Source organism: Astatotilapia calliptera, chromosome 11, assembly GCF_964374335.1.
Source record: "Astatotilapia calliptera chromosome 11, fAstCal68.1, whole genome shotgun sequence".
NCBI classification, from domain to species: Eukaryota; Metazoa; Chordata; class Actinopteri; order Cichliformes; family Cichlidae; genus Astatotilapia; species Astatotilapia calliptera.
The window spans coordinates 31,267,016-31,292,385 of NC_137432.1; the positions used below are offsets into that span (position 1 = coordinate 31,267,016).

Below are 25,370 nucleotides of genomic sequence, written 5' to 3' on the forward strand. Positions count from 1 at the left end.
CACGAGCTGTATACTCCTCCTTGCATACTTTGTAAAGCAGTTTGAACTTCCTTTAAGGTTAGAGGCTCCCCCAGCTCCTTGTCTTTCTTGATTTCCCTCTCCATGAGCTACAAGCATCTTCAAAAAAAGAAAAAAAAGAACCCTTTCTCATCCTGTATGTAAAGCATACACATCCACAAATACATTTTTAAACACACCATACTTTGCCTTCACCACCATTATTCTGCCCTTTCCACCTCCTGAAATTCACAGGACTCTGGTAGGAAGTTTTTTGAAAAAAGGAGCGCCACTCCACCACTGGCTGTGTTTAAATGACTCAAAATCCTTTCTCCCTCCCATTCCCTCCAGTCTGTCTCAATTAAACAGTCTGTGTTTTTCTTGGACCATTAGCACATTTATACTCTTCAGTTTGATGAATTCATACACACTGACTCGCTTCCTCATATCTCTGGCTTCATTCAGATTTAAAGGAGAAACTCTGAAGTTACTCATTACAAAGATGCAAGGATAAATAATGACATAAAATAAAATAAATAATGACATAAAACACAAAGCCTCATCTGTCATGTTTAATTAAGAACAGGACACTAACATAGGCCTTTCATGGTTAGCAACAGTGAATTTATTTACAGTGCAAAGCAAAAAGTGTTCCAAACTGTGCAGTTTCCTTTAAGGCAAAACTCCCGACTCCCATAAGGTGTTCTCTTGATCCATGGTGCAAGAATAATCCAAAACGTGTTATTTACAGATGTGCTCATGCCCTTCAGTACTCCTCCCGTGGTTACCTGTGTGGAGTTCTTTTTTACTGAGAGAATTTCAGGAGACAATCTATCTGTTAGTTATATTTTATTGTTGGGCAGTTAAAGATTCGACTTGCGTAGCAGTGGACTTCTCTGCAGAAGTCAGGCAGTCTGCACATGCAGAAGCAAAGTACAATTCATAATTCATTAAAGTATATATTAGACACATGAAAACAGGAAAATAATTGTGATTGGCTATTGATGGGGAAATACTGTGGTTTAGCCTCAGCGCTCCCTGATTTATCTGGTCTTTGACCACCAGTCTGGGATCTTGCCCTGTGTCAGAAAGCTCCTCCTACCTTACAGTTGTTACCAGGAATGTTTTATTTTCATGCTGATTTCAGTTTTAACTGACACAATGACGTCTCTACTTCTTGTTGATTAGAACATCCTGTTATTATACACCCAAGGCCAAGCAGCCTGTCCTGTCTGAAACTGTGTCTTTCTGAAACCTTCTACACTCAACTCTTTCTATCCCTCTTGGGGTTAATACTTATATCCTTTTAAAAGGAGTTTAACAAAATTTATTATGAGCATACATTGCAATTAATTTTAAAAAATAACATAATATAATATTAACTTAAATGGGAGATTCTCCTGAACTTGTTGCAACATAAGCAGCATTCTAGAGAAGACTTGGTCAAAACTTGTTATGTAATTTATTTCTTCCCTCACAAGCTATCTTTGGCTTAGCTCAGTCATAGTTTCCTTCCTGTGGTAACTTGGTAACAAAACCAAAAAAAAAAAAAAGTATTAAGAAAGCAAATTTCCCTAAATCGGCGTATTCTGAACCTTTGGCTGAGTATTATCTGTTTGTGTCACTCCTGCCACTGATGCATCAAAGTCACTCTGTAATCAAAAAATATTTGACAACCTGGTAAAAGAAGATGCAGCAAAATGTGCTGAAGAACAGCATAGCAACTATTTTTGGATGTTTTCTACAACTTGCTTCAAGCTCCAGAATATCGTTAAAAGAAAGAGGGGGGGAAATATAATTAAATACATGTTTAGTTCTCAGAATTGAGTGTGACATCCTTGGCAGCTAATTGATTTTCTTGATCCCAAAGCTCTTGTAGTGTTATATATGATGTTATAAGATGACCTAGAAGGTCATCTTATAAAACAGTTAATGATAGCTAACTGGGTTTTGAGAGAAAAGATTAAATATAAAAATAGAGAAAAACAGATTTCAAACATAGGCAGCCTACATACAAATTTGACATGAGGTCTGAAAGTGTAAATGTCCTGTTTTAGGTTCATACATTTAATTGTTTAAAAAAAAAGACTTTAAAACAAAGAGTTTAGACCCGCCTACTCTCCCTGCAGATTCCCCAGGGATCTTCCAGAAGTGATGACATTATTTTTTGGAGAATTGATTTGTTAATAGGCATACCTGCTCCATATGTTACCATGGCAATTTAGCCCAGTAAGAAGTGAACCACCTTCTTTGTACAAAAAAACCAACAATAACCCTGCAGTTATCCAGATAAACCAAAATCCTTCTTCACAGTCCAGGACTTTGGTAGCAGTTTTACTTTAAAGGGTGCTGATAGCGTAGGTGTGGCCACAGCTGTAACAAAACCAGGAAGGAAAAAAAAATCCAGAGAATTGTTCCTCTTTCTGGATTAAAACGTACTTTTCTTAGAAGTAAGAACCAATATATTCTTTGAATCATCCACTCTTTACTTTCCTGGGGATTCATAATGTTGTGAGTTTGCTTTTTAATAACATTTTGCTGTCAGAGACAGAGAAAATAGAGAAAAAGAAAAAAACAGCAAAAACAAAAGAAAAAAAGGGAGAGATCTGTCTCATAAAGACTAAACAACTGAAATATCAGAATTACCTTTGAGAATTATTGCATATGATGTTTTATCATGCAATCTACAAACCAAAGTACAGCACAGAAAAGCAAGGAATAAACTGCATTTAATATCCAATGTATTGTTATTTGTTTATTTTTGAGCACTGAAAGAAAAAGTATAATCTTTACTTAAAAAATTAAAGGGTTTTGGTTTCTTTTTCTATCATGAAGCATATAGAAAATGGGACAGGCTACAGGTTCACCCTTATTAGATCTTAAAAACACAGAAATAAAACCTTGTCAAGTGGCCACATATGGTCAGTACAACTATTATACAAAGTCCTTTATTATCACTTTATTTAAAATGCAGTCTAATATAAAAGAAAATGGCAACAACGAGCAGTGTCAGATGTACATAAGAAATAAAGCAGCTTTGTCATATTACACAGAAAATTAAAATACACTGCACAGACACATTTTACATGTCATGTGGGCAAGGTTAGAACTCTGAATTCAGGTATCAAGTATTTACATGTGAATTTGGTATGTGTATGGTTTAATCACAGATAAATTCTACTCTCTTATTTCAGGGCACTACAATATTTGGGCGATTCAGAATAGTGTGTGTGCGTGTGTGTGTGTGGGAATAATCAGTTTTGCTGTTTGATGCTTTTTTCTATTTACTAAAGTCAAGCTAGAAGTTTAACTCCTTCTCACACATCCAGTAGTAGTTTTTGTTACATTCAGCAGTATCCCAAATGGACCAAGTTGCACTTTGGTACGCACAAGTCCAGAGTGTAGAGGATGAGGATGTTTGTCCGAAGTTGCTAGAAGAAAAAACAAATATGTTTTCAGTGCATGAGGCTTTGGAGTGTTGAGGTTGAAATGCGCCTAACAAATAGCAGAACAGCAGTGGCTCTACTAAGGCTAAATGGTTAATAATTGTTGCTTCTCTGCTGCTCTTAACCAGCTAACTACAATCAAAAAAGGAGTCCTTTGGTGTGTAGCTCTTGCCTCAGTGGGCAATCAGACATTTTATAGTGTAAGATAACAGGATCGATGTGGTGATTTAAGATTCAAAGGGCCTCACTTATAACACAGTTGGCTTCCATCCACCCATTTCAATGTCCACATACTGCTCATGTTGTTCCACTCATATTTGAAGCCGATCCAAAAATGTACAGCCTGTCCATAAGACCTGACAAAATCCTGTTTTGAGGGAAAGTGGTTTTAATCTTTTATTCACTTTGGTTGGAGGATGACAATAAAAGAATTCAGACATTTCGGAACATGGGAGTGCAGAACACACCAGAGACTAAATCAAATAATAACTATTGTTGTTGCAATACAAACGAGAGTGGCTTTATTCTGCTAAACGTTTTAAGTTTATAGGGGAAAAAGTTTATCTAAATACCTTTTCTGCATCATCACTGATAATCACCAAATGAGCTCCAAGCCTCTCGCAGTTTTGTTTGGCATCCTCCCAGGTGGATTTAAAAGAGGAAAGGCGGTAGCAGCTTGACCTTAATCTTTTCCATCCCGGGGAACATCTTGGAAGGTTTGGTAGCGCTAAATAAACACGACAAGACTGAATCTTTATGAAACGATTTCCATCCCATTTATCACCAAATAAAACATTTATAGCTCAGTTGGTGCAGAATTTTCAATCACATTCATCCATCACCATAGGTACTGGAATAGATAAGTAATGTTTGAATTTTCTGACTTATTTCTTTTACTTACTAATTCTAACTTTAGCTTAGTTTAGCTAATTTTCACTGAAGTGTTGTTTGATGACATTACACATGTACGTGTCTTTCCAATTTCTAATGCAAGTGGCTTGACTCTTGAATCAGTTTTGTTTTACCTTGATTCAGTCTGCTGTTTTCTTCAAGCAGTTTGTCTTTCTCTTGAATGAGCTGATCAATATGTTGATTCAGTTGACTGTTCTCTTCAAGCAGCTTGTCTTTCTCTTGAATGAGCTGATCTTTATGTTGATTCAATTGACTGTTCTCTTGATTCAGTTGACTGTTCTCTTCAAGCAGTTTGTCTTTAGTCTGCAGCAGCTGATCTATAAATTGATTCAGCTGCTCTTTCTCTCGAAGAAGTTGGTCTCTCTCTAAAAGCACTCCTCTGATGTCATCAGCTGACACTGAGGTAAAATTGCAAGTTGAACTGTTTTTTGATTTGTTGGAATTCTCATCTACAAAGTGAATCAGATATGGGTTTGTTCGTTTGTTTGTTTTTGTTTAGTTTTTACTGTGACTTGTAAAATGTGGGCTGATACATACCGACTTGTAGCCACATATAGACATTGAGTGATGATTGTATGACACATAGCAGGCCGAAACTGATTCCAGCCAACTTGTAAATCGTTGATCCTCCTACAACACACACATCTTACATCAAAAATGTATCATCAGCATAAAGAAAGTTACATTTTTTGTTTTCTCTGTGTTTTCATGATGTTTAAATCTAATTATAGAATCCAGCTGTCTTGCATGTACATTTTGTTAACATTGCTGCATTGCATATTTTTCATCATCTTAGCTATGGGCCTGGAGCCCTACATTCTTCCATTACATTTATACAACTTTGTACACTAAATTACTTTTATTGTCATTTCTTAATGTAATTATGCTAGTATGTAGCTTCATTTTTTAAACACCATATAACAACATTTTTATGTGGATGTCCGTCACACTGAAAATCTTTTTGCCTTTGAATGCAGATGATATATCTGGACCCAGGTTTCTCTGCAGTGGTTATTGTTCACAAAAGTAGATTAATTAAGAATAAAAGCTAAAACTATAATCCTTGATTAATTTGCCTTTTGTCAAAACTTTTGTGAACTATCAATTTAGAGAGAAATGTAAATTATAATGATCATACCAGAGATGAAAAGAGTAAAATAATTTAAGAGATACCTGGCTTGTGATTTGCTCTTGTTGTTTCTCTGCTATCAAGAGCTGAAGGGACAGAATATTGAGTTTCCATTCTTCTTACACTGACGATCTGAGAAAGCACTGTTTCATCATGTAAGCTGAATCTCTTATTGTGGCTGTTGCCTTTAGTTTCCTTTAGCCTTTTGTTTCCTTGTGGTAAATTAATCATCTCCTTTTTATATTCACTGATCTTTAGATAGTATAGTTATAGTGGTTGTGTCATGAACCACAAAAAAAAAGTGTAAACAAAGGAAATTATGATAAATCTCCCCATTTTTTTAAAATATAGAGCAAAGGCCTATCGGTGCTTGCATAATTATTTTCTTATGTTGCCTTGTCTTTATGTTACCACAAATAACCTATTATGTTTTTCTTAATGAATAAATAACTAACATTTACAAATTTAAAAAGTATCTATACACACCCTATACCACACAGTCATGCAGTTTTACTTCCCATGAGTTCATATCCTGTCTTGAAGTTATTTGACATGTTTAACATTATTGCACTGCTATAACTGTACACTTCTTATTTTGCAGTGTTTGGGTTGTACATATACATTTAACTTAAACAATTTTCTACCAGATTTTTGTGTTTGTTGCTTTTTGTTGACCATGATGTAGTATAAAATAAACCCCAGTTCCAGACTTATGTTTGCAGGCAGGAACTATGTTAATTATTTTAAAATGCGTTATATATCTTGTGGTATGCATAACCTTTAAATCAGTAGAATACAGCTTAGATTATGTCCAACAGCAGAAAATTACATAATAAAATCTACAATAAAAGAGGTGCATTAGGTGGTATAGGCATAGGAATATTGAACTTAATTATATAATACTTTGTACTAATATCATCTATGTTATGTTTACAGTACGTTTTATGTTCATCTGAACTTGTTATTCAACGCACACTTAAACCTTACTTTAAGTCTTAAACTTAGCAAAAATCCTCACAGGAAAAACTTACTGCTAAAGATTCAATAGATTTTAAACTCAAACTAGAGTCCTGAGTGCTTGATAAACTGGACTTCTTCTGGGTCTGTGAAGACGTTTCGAGGTTATTTCAGTTCTAAAACAACTGATGGAGAGTTATTATAACTCATAGTGAGGTTGTAGACATGTTCCTGAGGTCATTACCCACTATTACTCATGACAGCCATCACATCAGTCAAGGCATAAAACGGAACTTGGATAATTGCAGTCCTCACTCACCAGCCATGAGCCATATTTTTCATAACATACGTCTGTGTTGTGAAAAATAAGTTTTGAGAACTGCATGATGAGTAATGAGAATGACTTTTCTGTTGTGAGAATTGATTGAGGAAAAACTGCAATGAGGAAGTTCTTCAAACCTGCATTCTTGAGGGGGCGACTTCACCCCAATGAAGTCAATCCCATGGTGGTACTTTCTGGTTTTTAGACAACATCTGCATGCTTTTTCACAATTTAACTTTAAGATTCCATAGTCTGCCTTGTGTAATGTAATTGCTATCACTGAACGGCTGTACTTCTCATTTTTGAGCGGCGTTCAGTTTGTGAATATTTACCTGAGAGTGGATCCCAGCTCTTTTATCCTTCCTGAGGAAAAAAAAAATTCTTTGCTGGACTTTCTTTACCAGGTGAAATGCATTCAAAGCCAAGGTCAGATCAGCTGTGATGTCAATGCCCAGGAACTTATTGGCAACCTGTTCTGCTTGGAATTCAAGCATTCCTGTAGTCTGCAATGACCTCCTTGGTCTTGCTGGTGTTAAGGACCAGGTTGTTTGATGAACACCATTCGGTCAGGCGCTGAACCTCCTCTCTGTTGCGAGTCTCATCAACAAAGCCAATGGAAAATCAAACTTGTGGAGTTATTCAGTAACGTCTTTTATAGGCCAAACATTTATAAAAATTAACATTAAAGTATATACTTAAATGTTAGTAAATTCTCCCGAATTTGTTGCAACATAATCAGCTTCCTAGAGAAGGATCAATATTTAAAATTGCCTACTGTATATTCTATACGTTCCCTCACAGCTATCTTTGGCTCTGCTCATACACTTATTGACAGAGTGACTAACTGACAGCCATCTTGCTGTCATAGATCCCAGTTCTATGACTATGGTAATATAGATAGTGTAATAGCTTTCTTAGTAAGGTAAATAGGTTCAAGGGTGCATTGTGTTCCCAAATAAATTTTTGCAAATCTGAGTTATGTTGAAGTATTAACTTGGTAAATTACTCTTACTACAATCATGATCCAAATTTGCCTCGAACAGCAGGTCTATTTAAGAGCTTTGGCTCCTATTTATGGAACATGAATGTTCTACACATTTTTCCTGATGATAATTTCACATAATCCAATAATACTGATCCACACTGTATATAATAAAGAGTCTAAGCTTCTGTGTGGTTGACACAGAGCTAACTGGCTTGTAGCTAACTGGCAAACATTTAGCAAGTTGCAGACAAGGGGAGCTATTTGTATTCTTCATTTCTGACGGGTTTTTTTTCTATGAGTCAACACCATGAGATAAAGCTGTATTTTTCCTGCATGCGAGCCACATAGAACTAAAATTCCCATGATGGTTCTTTTTTTCCCCTGAAACCAACATCCAGATATGTATACACACTCTATACCACAATGTCATGCAATCTTACTTCCCTTATGATGTCATTTCCTGTATTGAGGGTATTTTAAAAAATATCTACTATCATTGCAGTGCATTAATATGGTTGCCCATCTTCAACAGGTTTCTTTCAGTGGAAGCAATTGACTGTGTGGCATGTTAATGGCGTAAGGAAACAAATGCAGACATGTGGAGACAAGTGGAGATTAACTGAAAGTATGCTGTTTATTTGGCTGAAGGCAGATAATACACAAGCAAAAAGGAACTGAAGGCTATAAGTTAATGAATTCCCCAAAAACTGGGAAACATGCTAGAGCTGGAAACATTGAGGCTGGGAACCACTGGGAGACTGTGGAGATCGAGAGGGGTGGACCCAGGCGCTGACAATGAATCGGAATAAGAAACAAAAACAGTCCACAGAAAACAGTGGAGCTCACGAAAACAGTTTATATATAGATCAGAGGACCAGCCCGGAAATTGACAAAGCAGGGGTCCATTACGGAGCAGGTCCGGAGGCCAAAGGCCTGTTTTACTTTTAAGGTCCATGTGTGGTATTCTGTTTTGCTTCCTCCCTGTGATCATTTTAATTATTTACAAAGGCGTGATGTTATGTGGTAAAGATAAGATATATATATATATATATATATATATATATATATGCTAATTGAAATGCATTGTATCTAAAACTACATATAAATTAGTAGTTTTAAATGCAGAAACTTTATTGTCATGAATGAAATGTCATAATAGGGCATAACAGAAAGAAAGATTAATTTCCTTTTGATCTAACTTAATGGTTAATGGTTCTATTATGCTCTCTGCGTGATAGATGATAGATCAGGTGAGACATCAGTGGCACAGGCAGCATTCGGGGGGCACAGGCAGCATTCGGGGGGAAAGGCATCATTACATTACATCATTACACATTCACACAGTGTGTGAATGTGTGTGTGAATGGGTGGATGACTGGATATGTAAAGTGCTTTGGGGTCCTTAGGGACTAGTAAAGTGCTATATAAATACAGGCCATTTAGTGGCACAGGCAGCATTCGGGGGGCACAGGCATCATTGGTGGGACAGGCGGCATTGGGGGGAAAGGCATCATTGGTGGGACAGGCTGCATTGGGGGGAAAGGCATCATTGGTGGGACAGGCTGCATTGGGGGGAAAGGCATCATTGGTGGCACAGGCGGCATTGGGGGGACAGGAGGCATTGGGGGGACAGGCATCATTGATGGCACAGGCAGAGGGTTGCACTGCAGTGGGCGGCACAATTCTTTCACTGAAAAACACCATAGAACACAATGCATTTTGTCATCAATATCATGTCACATTTAATGTTCATGTTCAGCTAAAATTGTTATGCATAGGACACTCACAAAGCAGAAACTCCAGCAACACTTGAGGGAAGATGACCAACTTTAATAATTGACCTACGCGTTTCGGCTTGTGGCCTTCATCAGGGTCAAGCCGAAACGCGTTGGTCAATTATTAAAGTTGTTCATCTTCCCTCAAGTGTTGCTGGAGTTCCTGCTTTGTGAATTATTTCATCTTCTCCATGCACCTTGGAAGCAGGTGAAGTTGTGCCAGAAAAGTTTTTTTGCTGCGATGCATAGGACACTGCAACTTAAAATTTGATAATTTTGCCTTTGTGTGACTCAAAGCCTTGCAGTAAAGGTCTGATCACTGAACTTTTTCTTCAGTGTAACACCATATTAACATCAAACTGCAATGTGCTACTCATGGATGATAAATGAGCCAGAAAAACACTTTGAATGTCTGATTACTTTTTAAAATGCAAATTTACACTCTTACTTTCTGAATTTGAACCTTTCCACCAGTTTTCAAAGACTGGTGGAAAGAGACATTTCAATTTATCCCCTGTGGATCTGAATTAATTCAGTTCATTTCAATTCATTTTTATTTATACAGCATCAAATCACAACAACAGTCGTCTCAAGGTGCTTTATATTGTAAGGTAGACCCTACATTTACATAAATCCCTACCTTATTGTGGTGGAGAGGAGTATGCGCCCTATTGATCCAAGAAGCTATGTTTTTGAGGTCAATTTGCCCTTGTAGTGTCCCAAGAAAAATTTGTTCTAGATGAAGTGTACTAAGTGGAATTCTCAAGACCCTTATTGAAGGTAAACCAATGTACCATAACATCTTGCCTGGATAGGGGTTACCAGGGCCTTAATACTGGAACTAGGCCTGGGCAAGAGGCTCATTGGTGAGCATTGGGTAGTTGGCCCCTAGGCCATGGAGCCTGGCAAGGCTCAGCCTGAATGAGCCACATGGGCCAATCCTTCCTGTGAACACACTACCAACAGGGCAGAGATGATGATGATACTACTACTACTACTACTACTACTACTACTACTAATAATAATAATAATAATAATAATAATACATTTTATTTAAAAGCACCTTTCAAAACACCCAAGGACACTGTGCAGAGTAAATAAGACAAGCATAAAAACAGGAAATAAACACAATAAAAGGCAGAATTCTTGGTGGTCTGATGCCAAATTGCTGAAACTGGCTTTAGGTACATGGAATGTAAGTTCTCTGAACTAGTGTTTGAGACCAAGTGATAGCAGTTGGATATAGTATAGCACACCATAAAACACACTGGGGGATCTAGAACCAGTCTCTGGAGAGGGGTTGAACTCTGTTCCACTCTGGAGCTGCCCTTGGTGAAAGGCAACAAGTAGGGGTGGGTATACTTGTTCAGCATCTATGTGCTGGAGTTTCCCAAGTGGATAAGAGGGTTGGCCTGCTCAACCTGAATCCGAACGGTGTTTTGTTGCCGGACTTCTTTGACAACCATGCTTTGTCAAAAACAAATACTATATATATATTTACATAAGTGCATGTGGCACCAGGGCACCATAAAAGCGAAGGTCGTTTTTGTAATCGTATTACCAAATCTTCGTCCACATGTTCTGGACACAAGGGTGAAGAGCAGAGCTGGAGTTGGATCAAGTGGGCATCTTTAGGGGGATTTCACTTCTCAGCTACTTTTACACTACCTTTTGCTGGAGCTTGGTCCGCACTTCCATCAATAATTCAATCATTCAATCATTCTCGATGGATCTTGGATTCTGCTAGTGCTGCTCATTCAGTTTTTAATTTTTATGGACAGAATCGGTCACAGAATGTCATCTTTGATTTTTGCAGATGATGTTGTTCTGTTCAGTACTTTGGGGTACGTTCACCAGGTGGGGAGAGTTGAATGGGAAATTGACAGATGTATTAGACCCTTGTCTGCAGTAATACAGATACTGTATCGGTCTGTAGTAGTGAAGACAGAGCTTAGTATAAAGACAAAGCTTTTGATTTACTGGTCCATTTATGTCCCAGCCTTCACTTATGGTTATGACCTTTGGGTAATGACTGAAAGAATGAGATCAAAAATACAATACAACACAGTGGAAATTAGCTTTCCCGAAGGGCGACTGGGCTCAGCCTTAGAGCAGCTTGGCTAATTGGGCAAACCTCAGAGTAGAGCAGCTGGAGAGATTATATCAGATTATGTCTGGCTTGGGAATGCCATAGTGTGACCAAAGAAGAGCTGGAGGAGATGGAGGCCAGGGCATCGCTGAATCATGTTACTAGCATAGATTGCAAAATTTAACTTTGTTTATTTAATTCACTTACCCCTGTCTAGTTCGGACTGAAGATCCCTTATCTGAACTTGTTGACTGATGATATTGTCATTACACATCCTCTTCTGTTCAGTTAGGTGTCTATTGGTGGCCTTTAGCTCATTGTTCTTCTTCTCCAGTTGTTTTTTCTCTTGAATGAGTTGTGTTTCATGTCGATACAGCTGGCTGTTTTCTTCAAGCAGTCTTTCGTTATATTGATTCAGCCGATCATTCGCTTCAGTAAGTTGTTTTTTCTCCTGAAGCAACTGGTCTCTCTCTAAGAGTACAGCTGAGATGTCATCAGGTGACAATAGGGTGATATTGCACGTTGAATTGTTTTTTGAGCCACCTGAAGTCCCATCTAGAAGAGGAATTCAATTAAATGTTTGTAATTAATTACATGTTATACATTGACTTGCTACTCAGTGTTATGGGAAACGCATTTGCATTCAGGTCGGGGCTAATTTAACACTGTTCTTTCTGAAACGTCATCCAGGACTCATAGTCTTCGAAACTAATTAAAGGGTGTTAGCTGATTGGATTTAACGAAGTCAATAAGGAAAAATAATGTAGTTAACTTGAAGATAGCATCAGATTGTGTAGCCCACTACAATCAGTCAGTAGAACTCCAGTCAGTGTTTGCTGTGTTTTTATATTTAATGTGATCTAAGGGGTATGCTACAAGTGTAGCTCAACACAACCAGACTTTTTTGTGTTTCTTGTGTTTGCTGCCTTGACAAAACCTAAAGCTCCAGCCAAAGATAACGGCTATTTCTATGATGTTTATCGACTTTCTCTGTTTCTGCCGTATATTCTGTGTGCGCTCAAATAAGAACAGGTGTTTTGTAAGTGATTTGATTCTTCTTCTGCACAAAATGATTCCTTTGCTACTTCTCCAATCAGACATTAGAACGTGATAATGATGATGGGATTTAGTGCAGAGTGGTAAGATAAAAACTTTAACTGAAGTTAATTATTTTATTGCTCAGTGCTGCTGTTTATTTCTAAGGTGATGGCTGCAGATTAGTGCTCTAAAACCTAACACTGGATACATTTAGACATTTTAATGTCTAAAGAATAACATTTCTAACATTTATAAATATAAATAACATTTATACATGTTATTCTTCCATAGCTTAATAAAGGAGACTTTTTTTAGCTGACAAACTAAGATGGGAATCACTTTTCAGCAGATTGAACTGAAATCAATTTTATTAACTTGGCATGTGCTCGTAGTGCTTCCAGCTAATTTTAGACTCAGACATGGAACATAACCTACTCCCAGTCAGGTTATGTGTTTAAAGCAGGTTTCCACAGTAATTTAGTCAAGTAAAATGAAAGTGACCCTAATGATACAGAAAACTCCTACTTTAAACACAACATCGCTGGTTAAGCCATCAATCTGGGTTTGTAGTACATTTCTGTGGAAGGTGTGGGCTGATACGCACCAGCTTGGAGCCAGCTATAAACATTAACAGCAGACTGGATGATGCACAGCAGACCAAAGCTGATTCCAACCAACTTTAAGATTATTGCTCCTCCTACGGGTAGGCAAAAACACACATATACAATCCAACAAGATTCTGTTATTAGCATTATAAAAAAAAGAGTAAATGTTACTTTTCAATATTTTTTTTGAAGTTATTAAATCAAATTATGCAATCCATGTCTTGCCTGCACAATTTATTCATTCATTTAAAAAAAAAAAAAACTGTGTGCCTTTGAAGTCCTGTGGTGATTCTTTACTTGTTAGGGACTGGGCAACATTTAGCTATTTAGCATTATGTTTGATTATAATTTTATGGTCTACTGTCTTCCTTTTTTTGTTCATCTTTTTCTTCTTGGGTTTTCACTTCCAGGAGGACATCGCCCTTTTATTTTTGTTAAATAGATTTATAGTTGTTTATTGTCTTCCTTCCCTCAACCAGTCACAACAGATGGCCGCCACTCCCTGAGCCTGGTTCCTTCCTGTTAAAAAAAGAGTTTTTTCTTCCCACTGTCGCCAAAGCGCTTGCTCATAAGGGGTCATATGCAGAGGTCTCGCACTCCAGGCCTCAAGGGCCAGTGTCCTGCAGGTTTTAGATATCACCCTGGGTTGACACTCCTGAATCAAATGATTAGTTCATGCCTCTGGAGAAATTCAAGACGTGTGGAGGTAATTTAGCCATTTAAATCAGCTATGTTAGATCAAGGACATATTTAAAACCTTCTGGACACCAGCCCTTGAGGCCTGGAGTTCCCCCACCCCTGATCTAAATGTTTTATGACTGTACTCACCAAAAAAGAAAAAGAGCCTCAGGTAAAATGAAGTTTTTCCAAAAGAAATTACATTCTCAAAGACTCAGAGAAAGTCAAAGACTTCTACTTCCTCAAAACATTATTATTATTATTATTATTACTACCCTTAATTCATTTTTCTGCATTACAAATTTAACTTAAAAAAACACCCTGCACAAAATACGCTGGTGGAATAAATATTTCACTGGCTGGGTTTGGAAAAACACAAACCAGAACTTTTTAGTGGCATTTGGAATTTAAGGAATCCTAAATGTATTACAAGCATATAGAAAATGTATGCACTTCAAATAAGCACAGACACACATTTAGTACATTTAGTAAACTACATAGTTATTTTTGTCTTTTAGAGATGGAGCAAGACAAAAGAAGCTTGTAAAGAATGATTATAAACTGCTTATTTGAAGTAAAATGTAACTTCTATAAATTACAGCAATGACAGAAATGGTTGACATAAACAAAACAAAGTTTAATTATTAAAGATTTAGACCTGACTGATTGTCTCTGGTCCTCGCTCTCCTACCAACAGATGAATTGACATAGTGCCGTAGTTCCATTCTTCTTTATTGACAGTCTTGAACCGATGTTCAGCGAACGTGTTCTGGCTTGTAAATTGTGACTGTAATAGTTTCTAAAGTAGTTAGTTCCTTGATTTGTTCAAAGGGGAGGGTAAATTCATCATTTCCTTTTGTGGCCAAGTGATTTGAGACTAAAATTAACAATGAGGAGTAAATGTGACATCATCACTTGCTTTTCATTTTGCTTTGAGTTTTTCAGAGGGGCAACTTATTGTTTTAGCTTGTTTTGTATTGCTTAAAAAATGTTAAAATTTACCAAAGTGAAAGCTTTGAAAACAATGTTCCGTCATAACATTTACTCTACCATCATCGGTAGCACGTGAAAGAACCTTACACAACCACAACAACCTGGCACCTCCTCCTTATGCTGGTCACCAGTTTGGTCCCATGCTGCTGTTAGATGAAATCCAATTCTTCAACCAGCATTAAGCACAAGTCTGCGAGTATAGCTGTGTTGGTCGCTCTTGCACAAAAGTCAAGCACAAGCTGATCCCACAAGTTAGCACGGGACTAAATGCAGTATTTATTTTACTCTCAAATTCTGGAGGTAGTCAGTGGTAAATCCTGCTTTGTTGGGGCAATGTTGCCATTTTGGAGGATAGAGTTTCTCTGGTTGAGGAAATGCCATATCCCATCTCAGTATTTCTGTGGATTGAGATCCAGTGATGACAAGCCTTGTTTTTGGTGGAGATGAGAAAAGCTGTTACCCTATCGGTATAGCAGTCAGCATGGCGCTCTCCGTGTCTTTTCCACGTTTTAAACCTGCGATCCAACTGCCATAGGCCGTATCTGGACTCATTGCTCAACACAACATTGATCAACATGTTCAGGTTTCAGTGCACATGTTGCCGACACCAGGGCAAATGAGCGTGATGGTGTAGGGCAGTCATTGCAGGCCTCCTGGCAGCCATGTGAGACCAGAGACTGGCTGTGTGCACTCTGTTCTGGATTGTCTGGGTAGAAAGCTCAAAAATCCTCCCAATTTTCATCTGATAGTAAGTTGTTTTTGACAGCATTGTAGATATTTATTTAGCTATACAAATAATGATATTTTCTAATTCTTCGGCCATGAATAAATGAAGAAAAAGGGAAGACGTCATTTAGATTGCAGTAAGCTGCAGGAGGCTGTCAGCATAAACAAAACACAAGGCAGTATGTTTTCATGTAGTAAAAGTAGTGGAAGCAGATTTCTGTGTCAATGCGCGCACGTGTGTGTGTGTGTGTGTGTGTGTGTGTGTGTGTGTGTGTGTGTCCTTTCCTTTCTGCAAAAGTCATTGCATGCCATTACTCTGTATCACACTGTCATGCGATTTTACTTCCCTATGAGTTCATGAACTACACTGTTGGTATTTAAAGCCCTTAATGTTGTCCTGCTATATATACATCTATATATAATGTTAATATATAGATGTAATTTATGCACGTTTTTACCAAGCCTAGTGTTTATTTGCTTTTTGTTAAATAGATTTATAGTTGTTTATTGTCTTCCTTCCCTCAACCAGTCACAACAGATGGCCACCACTCCCTGAGCCCCTGAGGTTTCTTCCTGTTAGAAAAAAAAAGAGTTTTTTCTTCCCACTGTCGCCAAAGCGCTTGCTCATAAGGGGTCATATGCAGAGGTCTCGAACTCCAGGCCTCTTGGGCTGGTGTCCTGCAGGTTTTAGATATCACCCTGGGTTGACACACCTGAGTCAAATGAATAGTTCATTGCCTCTGGAGAAATTCAAGACATGTGGAGGTAATTTAGCCATTTAAATCAGCTGTGTTAGATCAAGGACATATCAGGAAGAAAATATAGAAAGAACAGATGCTCCTTTTGGATTAAAACTGTTTCTGAAAACATGAAAAACACATTTTACTAAACTGTTCATATAATTTTCTTAACATCCAACCTTTTGCTGTGTGATGTGGAACATGAGGGTAAATACTCACTTCCTCTAATACAGTTTAGGCCCTTTTTAAATCTGTCTCTCACATCTGACCAAAAATATTGGAAGTAAAAGAGTAATAACAAAAAAGTAGCAAAATTATCATTAATTGTGACATGTAAGACAACATGGATAACATGTAAGGTATTTTACAGCATAATTTCAACATAGAACAGAATATTTACTTTTTCAAATCAGTGTTTGTTTATTCATCACTCAAATTATGATGTAAAATGAGTAACAGAAGCAAGACTATAATATGCATATATTTCAAACCCCAAACCAAAGTTGTTACAGTTATGACGCTATATGTCATCTGAAGTAACCTAATCCATACTTAGTATTTTAAAACTGCAAAACTAGTATTTACTAACATGAACTGAGGTGAATTGCCACAGTGGTTTTCCGACTGTTGCCTAAAAATATTTAAATGCAAACAGCCCCATCTAGGGAGCACATGTGCTCAGTACAACTATTAACTTGCACAAAGCCGTACAAATAGGTTTGTTTCTTTAAAATGTATAATACCTTCCTATTGGTGAGCAATTCATTTTTCCAAGAAGTCTTGTGGAGGACTGATTGAGATTAATTGTGTCTTTATTTTTTATAGATTATTAGGTAATAGTTTTTTTGTTGTTGTTTGGCCCAACCCTGCTTGAGTTTAGATTGGGAGACATGTGGCCATAAAATAAAATAAATCTTAACAGGCCTTCATTTCAAAAAGTAAACATTTTTTACTGATTGAATAATTACTTAGAAACCTGCAGACATATGAGTATAAAACAATGTGCGGGGGCAGTTGTATACACGATAATTGGTGCCTGATATCAGTCACCTCTTAGTTCAGTGCCTCCCACTCCCCACCAGTTTTAACCAGTTAAATAGATACACAGTCTCATATAAAACCATGTGAACTGTTAGTAGATGTTAGTCTCTTCTGGGAAGTTGGCTGCTAACAATACATAGTGATTTCATTTCAGGCTAACATATTATTTGGGATACAATGATATGCCTAGAGTTATATTACTGGAGCTTGCTGGAGGCAACTCTGTACAGTCCACAGCCACCATGGTGATTCACAGATAATGTGGGAAGGTTTGGATCTTGGGCTGTTACTTCATGCTTCCTGTTGTGATATTTTGATACCATGGTAGCATTTACAGGATAATGTTTTGTGGTGATGTTGTGCAGAGAAACTGTCACTCAATAAGGCCCATTTACTAGTTGTTTTTCTCTTTCTCTGTGACCCAAGAATTAATGTGTAAGACTCACAGGCTGGTACCCCAAGGTCGAAAACACCACAGAGACGAGACCACTTCCTTACTCCCATCCTCCCTTTTTCTTTATCTCCTGGAAAAGGCTTGTTAAAGGCCAGGTGGTTTGTTTCAGAATTCACTAATGAAAGAACTCTGTATTCTATGTCTAGGAGTGTATTTTGCTGGGATGATCATAAATTGTAGCTGAACTGATAAACTACACAAGGGATACTTTGCTCAGAAGGCAGGAAGACGTTTCCTTATTTAGTCTGTACCGGTTTGAACTGGGAAAGCTGACACACGAACCTTTTTTTCTCTATATAAACTGCTGTGTACCAAATAAACCTTTGAGTTGATTCTGGGAAAGCAATCTGAACAGTCTCTGTATCACTTTGTTCTCCTAACTGCTCCCGATATCGTAACTAACCCAGCTGAACGGCATACCTGAGTGTTACTTTGAATAATTAGGAGTCTTATAAGGAAAGGACAAAACTCTGCTTATCGCTCACGCCTTGGAGGAAACCGGGGACGGAAATTTCCTTCACTTCCACATTGTCATCACTAAGCTCATTAGTTACTTATTGCCTAAATAAGATAAGCCAGGTTTTATTCTTGCTGTCACACTAATATCAGAGCCATGACTATGGTGGTTTAAATAATGTGATTCAAATGGTTTTATAATGATGCCATGTTATATTCAAACAGTAACTGAGAACCAACTTTTCTGAGTTGTTTTAGGCAATTTTCACTTTAAAATATGTGTAACTGCCTGATGAAACTAATAGGAAATAAAAAGTGTCTGAATCATTATGAGCTAGCCCACATATTGGTAAACGTACATGGATGCTGATTTTCTGGTAGCAGCAGAATCCTTTATCTTACCCTCTGTGGATACAGGACTGTTGTATGCAGTGGATCTGGAAAAGGTATACAGAATAGAATAGCTCTTTATTTTCACTGTTACAAGAACAATGAAAGGCAGTTTGGCATCTCTCCATGTGTGTGAAATACACAATAGCGTAAGTATTTAAACAATAACACAAACAAATGTACATTTACACAAGAAAGATATGTGCAAGTTATACACACATACACATACACACACGCGTACATATGGATATACCCAGTATTCTTCTATACAGTATTCTTCACTAAGATTTATGTACATCTACTTCTACTAAAAATGAGATCTACTAGCTTGAATATTCTGACTGGCTTGGCCATCAAAGAATATCTCATTTCTTTGCTTTGAGAAACACTTGGGCTTGTTACGACCCAGCTCAAAGCCGCAACATAAAAAAGGAGACGAATACCAGAGTATGGGTGAGAAGAGGGTTTTATCTTAAAATGGAAAACCAGGTTGGCTAAAATGGCTGATGCCACCAAGGCAAAGACAAGTGAGCTCCCTTTGAAGCTTGCCTCAGGTATGCTTTTATCCACACCTGACTAGGTGTGGCCAATTAGGACCAGCTGAACACACTGAGCAGATTAGAGGCTGCAGAGGGACGTAACAGGCTGCTTTAGTAGTATGGATTGGGTCATATCCATTTACAATGTGAAGTGCTGTCTGACTGTACACTACTTCTATCAACAATTTGCTTGAAATCATGAGTTGTTCTATTTCTTCCCCACACTTTTCTCTTCCATCAGTCTGGTGCAAGTTATTCTTGGTTTCAACTGACTTATAGTTCAGTCTTTGCAGTGCGATCCCCAGTGAAAAAATAAAAACAAAACAATTAGTCACAATTAAGATGGTGCAGGGAGTTGCCCCTGACAACACAGACAGGGGCAAGACAGTCTGAATTTTAACTGTAGTGCTCAGTAAAAGTGAAAGCTGCATTCAAGGCAACAAAAAAGTGTTTTTTCAACAGAGTGCAAAGAGAGGCAGTAGGTTTGTGGTGGTCAGAAGGAATGCAGATAGTCACACATAGCTGAGCACAGAGTTGCATATCCTCCACCCACGCATCTGCAAACACACTCACACATTGCAGCCAGTGGTGTTCATGCATCTTATGTGAAACCTATAACCTAGTCTGCCATTTGTGCTGTGGTCCTCGTGTTCATCTTTGGTGATTCCTGCTGTTGTATCTTATCTACAATGTCATGGTTTACTGGCTTTGCAGTGGTGCTGTTCATGACTTTTCCGCTGTTGTTTGCTCAGGAGACAGGTTAGTAAACAATTTTTAATTTTTTTTCTCTAAATTTTATTTTCTTGATAACGGATGGTGTCATCGCCAGAAAATCTATCTCAATAAAACCATACATACGTCATTTCTAATTATACTCCTACATTAAGCCAAGAAAATCATCTAAATATAAGAATATGTATGTAGACATATCCGTGGCAGTATAACCTTGTTACAATCAAATGTGTGTTAATAACAGCTTGTAGTCTGACCATTAACCGTATTTGAAAGTGAGGCTTAAAGGTTTTGGGAATAATAGAAAATGTTACAGTATGTGAAATATTTATTCTAATCTTTTCACTGACTTAATACCAAAGAAGCATCACTCATAAACATAAAGCCTGAGTGTATCACTGCTTACAACATAATATTGACCTTCAGTATTTGACATCATCGATACATTTATACTAACCTTTTGTTTTTACATTGGATTTAAAAAGTGACCAGAACAAAGTGAGGAGTAACACCCCCCAAAAAACTCAATATGATATGTCAATATGATATAATAGGCATTAAGGGGTTACAGAATGCAATGCACAGGTCAAATCTCCCTTTTTCACGTAATTAAAAGCAGTATCTTATCCATCAACCTCTTTTGACCAAGTTGACTTTAGTTTACACAACTTAGCAGTGTCTCCAGCCCAGTAAACCGAGACTCCGGCGTATAGCGGCTGACTGAATTTGGTTTGGACTTTGTGAAGGAGAATCATTTCTTCAGAAATGCCGTAGAATGACAGCGTACCGGCCCTGTGATCCAGGAACACCCCAATTTTGGGCATCTGAGAGCCTGAGAGTAAAGTTTTCATATTGTTATGTCTGAAATAGTAATTAAAGTCAAAACATCCTAATGCCCAAGACTTGTCGTTGTTTCCAAATCCACTCTCATCCCCAGTTCTGCTAATGTCTTTGTATGCAACAGCTACTAAAATTCCCCCACCGCTTCTCTCAACCTCCCAGTAACAACGCCCAGTCAGACTCTCTTTGCTGAGGCCTTGAAGCCAGTGAGTGAATCTGTCTGGGTGACAGTCATATATTTGCTTTTCTCTCATCACTGTTGCTTTTGTGTTGCCTTCAGATAATGATATCCACGGGTTGACAGTCTGGGGATCCAACGTGATTTTACGAGAATATTGTAGGAATTCTTCTCTTGTCTCTGGCTCTGGGATTGGCAGTAAAACATCCACTTCAGTCACTTTTAGTGAGATTTTTGGCCATTCCTCATTTAGAACATTTTCCAGCTTACCTCTGATCTCTGACAAAGCCTCTGTCACACGCTCAAAGTACAGGGGAGGATGGACATCTGAGCTGGGCAAGTCTGTGGACTCACTTAAATGTGACAGTGAAGGGTAATTAAGTAGAAACTGGATGTGGTCATCAGTATTTGAGAGCAGCTCTAGTTCCGCATCCTTCACCCACAACTCAGCATTTTCCTGCTCCAGTTTCTCCTTTAACTCTGTAACTCGATTAACTTCAGCTTTCTGCCGGAATCTGATTTGTTCATTTAAAGCAGAGCTCATTTTCTCAACAAGACAAACTAGTTCTGTGAAGATCTTTTTGCTGTCGTTCACTATTTTATCTGCAGAGAAATTGATGGCCTCAATCTCCTCCTGAAGAACTTTCAGATCTTTTTCTCTGTTCTGAATTCTCATCTGGATTTTTTCCCGACTCACCCCAAGCTTCATCTGCTTATGGTTTCTTTCTGCTTTAGCTGAGACTGTGTCGTGATTTTTGTGTTCATCAACAGAGCACAAAAAGCAGATGGCCTGCTGGTCAGTGCGACAAAAGATCTTCATCACCTCATCATGATGAGAGCAAAATTTCTCCTGTAGATTTTTTAGCGGTTCAACCAATTTGTGCTTTTCAAAGGCAGAGGATTCGTAGTGAGGCTGAAGGTGGAGCTCACAGTAGGAGATCCGGCACACCAAACATGACTTGAGGGCTTTCAGCTTTTTGTCAGTGCAGAAATCACAGGCTACATCTCCAGGCTTGGCATAGCAGTGATCAGCTGGAGCAAACTGAAGTCTTGTTTTCTTCAGGGCTTCAACCAAATCAGCAAACATGGCACTTTTCACCAAGTCTGGCTTTGGTGCAAAGGTCTGTTTGCAGTGAGGGCAGCTGTAGCTTTTATTATGTTCCTCTTCAGTCCAGCGGCTTTCAATACAATTCATGCAGTAGCTGTGCCCACAGGGAATGGTCACTGGCTCCTTAAGTAAATCCAAACATATGGAACAGCAGAGCTTTTCTTGGTCTAGCTCCATCGCCATTTCACTTGATAATACATTTGAATATAACTCCGATAGGGAAAAGGGTGTGGTAGTCAGCTTACACAACATTCCAGTAAGAGGAGTGGTTTATTAGAAGAGGAAGTGTGCTTTGAGTCCCTATTTTCTCAGTGAAAGTTGCATGACCTCATAAGTCTTTTTAGCGGTAGCAGAAAAAAAATATGTCTAGATATCAGGTATTTCAAAGATACAGTTTCACTTTTCTTGATTTATTTCTGTTAGAAAAAGTAAGCAATTCAAGGAAGAATGAAATATAACCACAATTTATCTGACAATTGCTGATCTGTTATTTTGTTATGAAGAAAACCTAGACATCTAGTTTTTACTCTTGCTGTAAAAACATAAGCAATAATACTTTCATTAGTAATCCTTAAAACTGCAGATAGCAGTAGAAAAAATAAATGCACTGTTTGATCGACAAAGCACAGCAGTGAGTAAACTTCCAGGCAGCTGTCAGGAAATTCAACCTGCCACAACATGGGTGGTGTCGTTTTTGAGAGTGTCCTGACCTATAATGTCCTGATAATGAGAAGCAGTAGCTCTGGGGCTCACAAAAAGGCCCTTCATAGAGTTAATATAACTGTAGAGAAAACAACACACATACCTGCTCCGAACAATATCAGAACATCCTGCTGTCTCTGGAAAACAACAAACATCATAAAAGACCCATCACACCCAGTTTACCATCTCTTTGAACAGCTCCCATTGGGCAGATGATATTTTAACACACACCAGTAGCACTGACTTTAAGTGACTCAAAAATGATTTGGGAATTCAATTTATTTTCATGAAGCGAGATATTAACACTGGGTTTTTTTTATGTTCTAGATAATTTAGAAGTCCGCTACCTACAGAAGACATTCACTCCGTCTATAGGCTCATCAGTCACACTAACTTGTGAGGCACATTACGACTTCGAATCGTGTGGTGTGGTGCATGTTGTGTGGCATGATGTCACCAGTGGAAGTGTTGAGCTAATTAACCCCAAAAAGTACTTCACAACAGTGAGTGAGACAATCTCTGAAGGGAAAAGACGCAGACTGGTTGTGACAGAGATCCTCAACGTGACACCAAAGGATGCTGGTACCTTTCAGTGCAAGGCTGTGTGTACAGCAAGTGGAGAGACAGCCATGGGCCATTTTATCACTGTTGTTGTCAAAGGTATTTTCATGATCAGAGTCACTAAATATGTCATTATTATTTTTGAACTTTGATTATAACAATCTACTCCTCAGTACGGCTTTGTATTTGAGGAGTTGAAATATTTGTAATTTTTTAACTTTGTGGGAAGGCGGGGAGATAAACTCAGTTTCTACCACATATGGATTTGATGTCTCATTCTGCTGTTCTGTCTGTTCTTTTACAGATCAGTGACTGAGGCAGCTGTTTTTTTTGGATGGATACTTTGATGAATATTGTTCAAAAAGCATTTCGAGAACACCTCTTTGCTCTGATTTGGCTGAATGAAGTAAACGGATCAAACATATTTTTCACCATTTTTCTTATATCACAGCAACAAATGATTTTTTTTTTTTTTTACAAATTTAATGTTTCATCATAGAGTATAACTGCTTCAGTTGCATATTAAAGATTTATCGTATCACTACGACTCCTCTGTCTGTAATCTCTTTAATATACAGTAGTAGTAGTCCCAAAGCAGCTACTTTTTATTTCTGTGTCATTTAGAATAGGGGAGGCTAATATTATAATACAAATCAATTTTACTTTGTATATATTAGGTTGTATTTTACTAGTGCTGTGAATTTTGGACTAATGTAAGAGAACATTAAAAATACATGGAGAAAGAATAAAGAAATATGTTGCTAAACTGACCTAAGTAAATGCAGTTCTTTCTGGATATCAGATTCTGTCATCATTGCCAGAATAATTTGGTGTGGAAACTGAAATTAAACAAAACGCAGTTTGGACGAACAAATTAATAACAATCAAGTGTTAAAATTGCACCTGGAAGCCATGCTGTGCACACATGTTGAGAGTGAAAGCAGAGAAGGAAAGAAACCCAGGCTGCTGCAATGTGGAGAGATTCAGTGGAACAAACAGACCTTTAAGTACGTGCTGGTTTGACTGTGTCGGTGCAGTAGCTGGTTGCAAAAAAGGTGTGAAAAGCCACAGCAACCATCACCAGGTTAAAAAAATATATCAAGGTTGGAACTTGCCTCTATCTCTCAGACCACAATGTCATCATCCAAATTTATACTCACCTATTTATTTATTTTTTAAAATCACACACTAGAGAGCACGTAGCCACGGCAGAAATAATTAACCTGAATTGGGATATATGATGATTAATAAATCATAAAGAAAGAAAATGTAATAAAAAAATAAAACTCAACAATACAAATAATCCCCACAAAATATAGCAGAAATACTAATGAAACATTAATTTCTCCAACAGAATTAGTTAGTTGTATTTATTTTACTGATCAAAATCATTCATCATATTTTATTTAATGATTGTAAAAAAAACCATAACCTAGAATGAACTGGTACGAGCATCTTTAACTGTCTTGGCACTTTCATTTCTCGCTTTACTAGTAGAAAGCTCGAAGAAGCCAAACCACGGGACAGGAAACTGTATCAACTGCATTGTACTGCTTTGAAGTCAGTCTTAAAGCAGCGTGCATGGTCAGATTAAATAGGGCACCTCGCTTAACATATCACCGGATCTCACTAATCACAATTTTCAACATTTTTAAGGGTGTCTTAATTCATGAAAAAATTTGTTACGTAGAACTGAAGCAAATGGCAATTTCTCAGGAATGAGACTAATTTCGTTACATTTTTGGTAACCACAACTTTTCTTCCAGAACCACAGAAAACGTTTTCAGAATCAGAATATTACATTGTGTTAATTAATGACACAATCTTCATGATTGTAATCTAGTACTAGTCCAGCTTTACTAGTTAGCAAATTATGAAATTACTGTCATGAAAATGCATATTTGTTCATGTTTAAAAACATACGTGAAATGTTTAAACAATATAGCCCACTTTACTAGCTCAATATATTACAAGATT

The 25,370-nt window shown here is 37.7% G+C and overlaps 3 protein-coding genes across 5 annotated transcripts; 1 reads left to right on the forward strand and 2 right to left on the reverse strand.

The window, feature by feature from the left end:
- Positions 1–555: 555 nt before the first annotated feature.
- On the reverse strand, positions 556–7,307 carry LOC113032726 (uncharacterized). 3 transcript variants are annotated; one of them, XM_026185787.2, is made up of 6 exons: positions 7,096–7,307; positions 4,893–4,985; positions 4,469–4,804; positions 4,016–4,170; positions 3,692–3,810; positions 556–3,428 (listed from the first exon to the last, which is right to left on the reverse strand). In XM_026185787.2, the coding sequence occupies exons 2-6, from the start codon at positions 4,906–4,908 to the stop codon at positions 3,296–3,298; spliced, it is 759 nt and encodes a 252-aa protein (XP_026041572.2). In that variant the 5' UTR covers positions 4,909–4,985; positions 7,096–7,307; the 3' UTR covers positions 556–3,295. The 3 variants fall into 3 exon arrangements, 2 of the variants coding, with proteins under 2 accessions (XP_026041572.2, XP_080164599.1); XM_080308473.1 differs by lacking the exon at positions 7,096–7,307 and adding an exon at positions 5,529–6,003; XR_013912291.1 differs by lacking the exon at positions 4,469–4,804.
- A 1,551-nt stretch (positions 7,308–8,858) lies between these two features.
- Positions 8,859–14,788, reverse strand: LOC145432028 (uncharacterized). Its single transcript, XM_080308639.1, has 4 exons — positions 14,592–14,788; positions 13,255–13,347; positions 11,820–12,167; positions 8,859–9,438 (listed from the first exon to the last, which is right to left on the reverse strand). The coding sequence occupies exons 1-4, from the start codon at positions 14,656–14,658 to the stop codon at positions 9,188–9,190; spliced, it is 759 nt and encodes a 252-aa protein (XP_080164765.1). The 5' UTR covers positions 14,659–14,788; the 3' UTR covers positions 8,859–9,187.
- A 4,933-nt stretch (positions 14,789–19,721) lies between these two features.
- Positions 19,722–23,940, forward strand: LOC145431956 (uncharacterized). The gene is made up of 3 exons (XM_080308475.1): positions 19,722–20,031; positions 23,160–23,492; positions 23,698–23,940. The coding sequence occupies exons 1-3, from the start codon at positions 19,962–19,964 to the stop codon at positions 23,703–23,705; spliced, it is 411 nt and encodes a 136-aa protein (XP_080164601.1). The 5' UTR covers positions 19,722–19,961; the 3' UTR covers positions 23,706–23,940.
- The last annotated feature ends 1,430 nt before the right edge of the window (positions 23,941–25,370 follow it).

Bases quoted from the DNA above. Each gene is read 5' to 3' on its own strand.
- LOC113032726 (XM_080308473.1), bottom strand. From the start codon at position 5,715: ATGATTAATTTACCACAAGGAAACAAAAGGCTAAAGGAAACTAAAGGC. The intron at 4,171-4,468 runs GTAAAACAAAAC...GTGTTTATTTAG, and splicing joins AAACAGCAGACTGAATCAAG to CGCTACCAAACCTTCCAAGA. The intron at 3,429-3,691 runs GTGAGGCCCTTT...TTTTTCTTCTAG, and splicing joins GGAAGCCAACTGTGTTATAA to CAACTTCGGACAAACATCCT.
- LOC145431956 (XM_080308475.1), top strand. From the start codon at position 19,962: ATGTCATGGTTTACTGGCTTTGCAGTGGTGCTGTTCATGACTTTTCCG. The intron at 20,032-23,159 runs GTTAGTAAACAA...TTTATGTTCTAG, and splicing joins GTTGTTTGCTCAGGAGACAG to ATAATTTAGAAGTCCGCTAC.
- LOC145432028 (XM_080308639.1), bottom strand. From the start codon at position 14,658: ATGGAACTACGGCACTATGTCAATTCATCTGTTGGTAGGAGAGCGAGG. The intron at 12,168-13,254 runs GTGCGTATCAGC...TTCCTCTTCTAG, and splicing joins TTATAGCTGGCTCCAAGCTG to ATGGGACTTCAGGTGGCTCA. The intron at 9,439-11,819 runs GTAAGTGAATTA...GGTGTTTTTCAG, and splicing joins TCAGTCCGAACTAGACAGGG to TGAAAGAATTGTGCCGCCCA.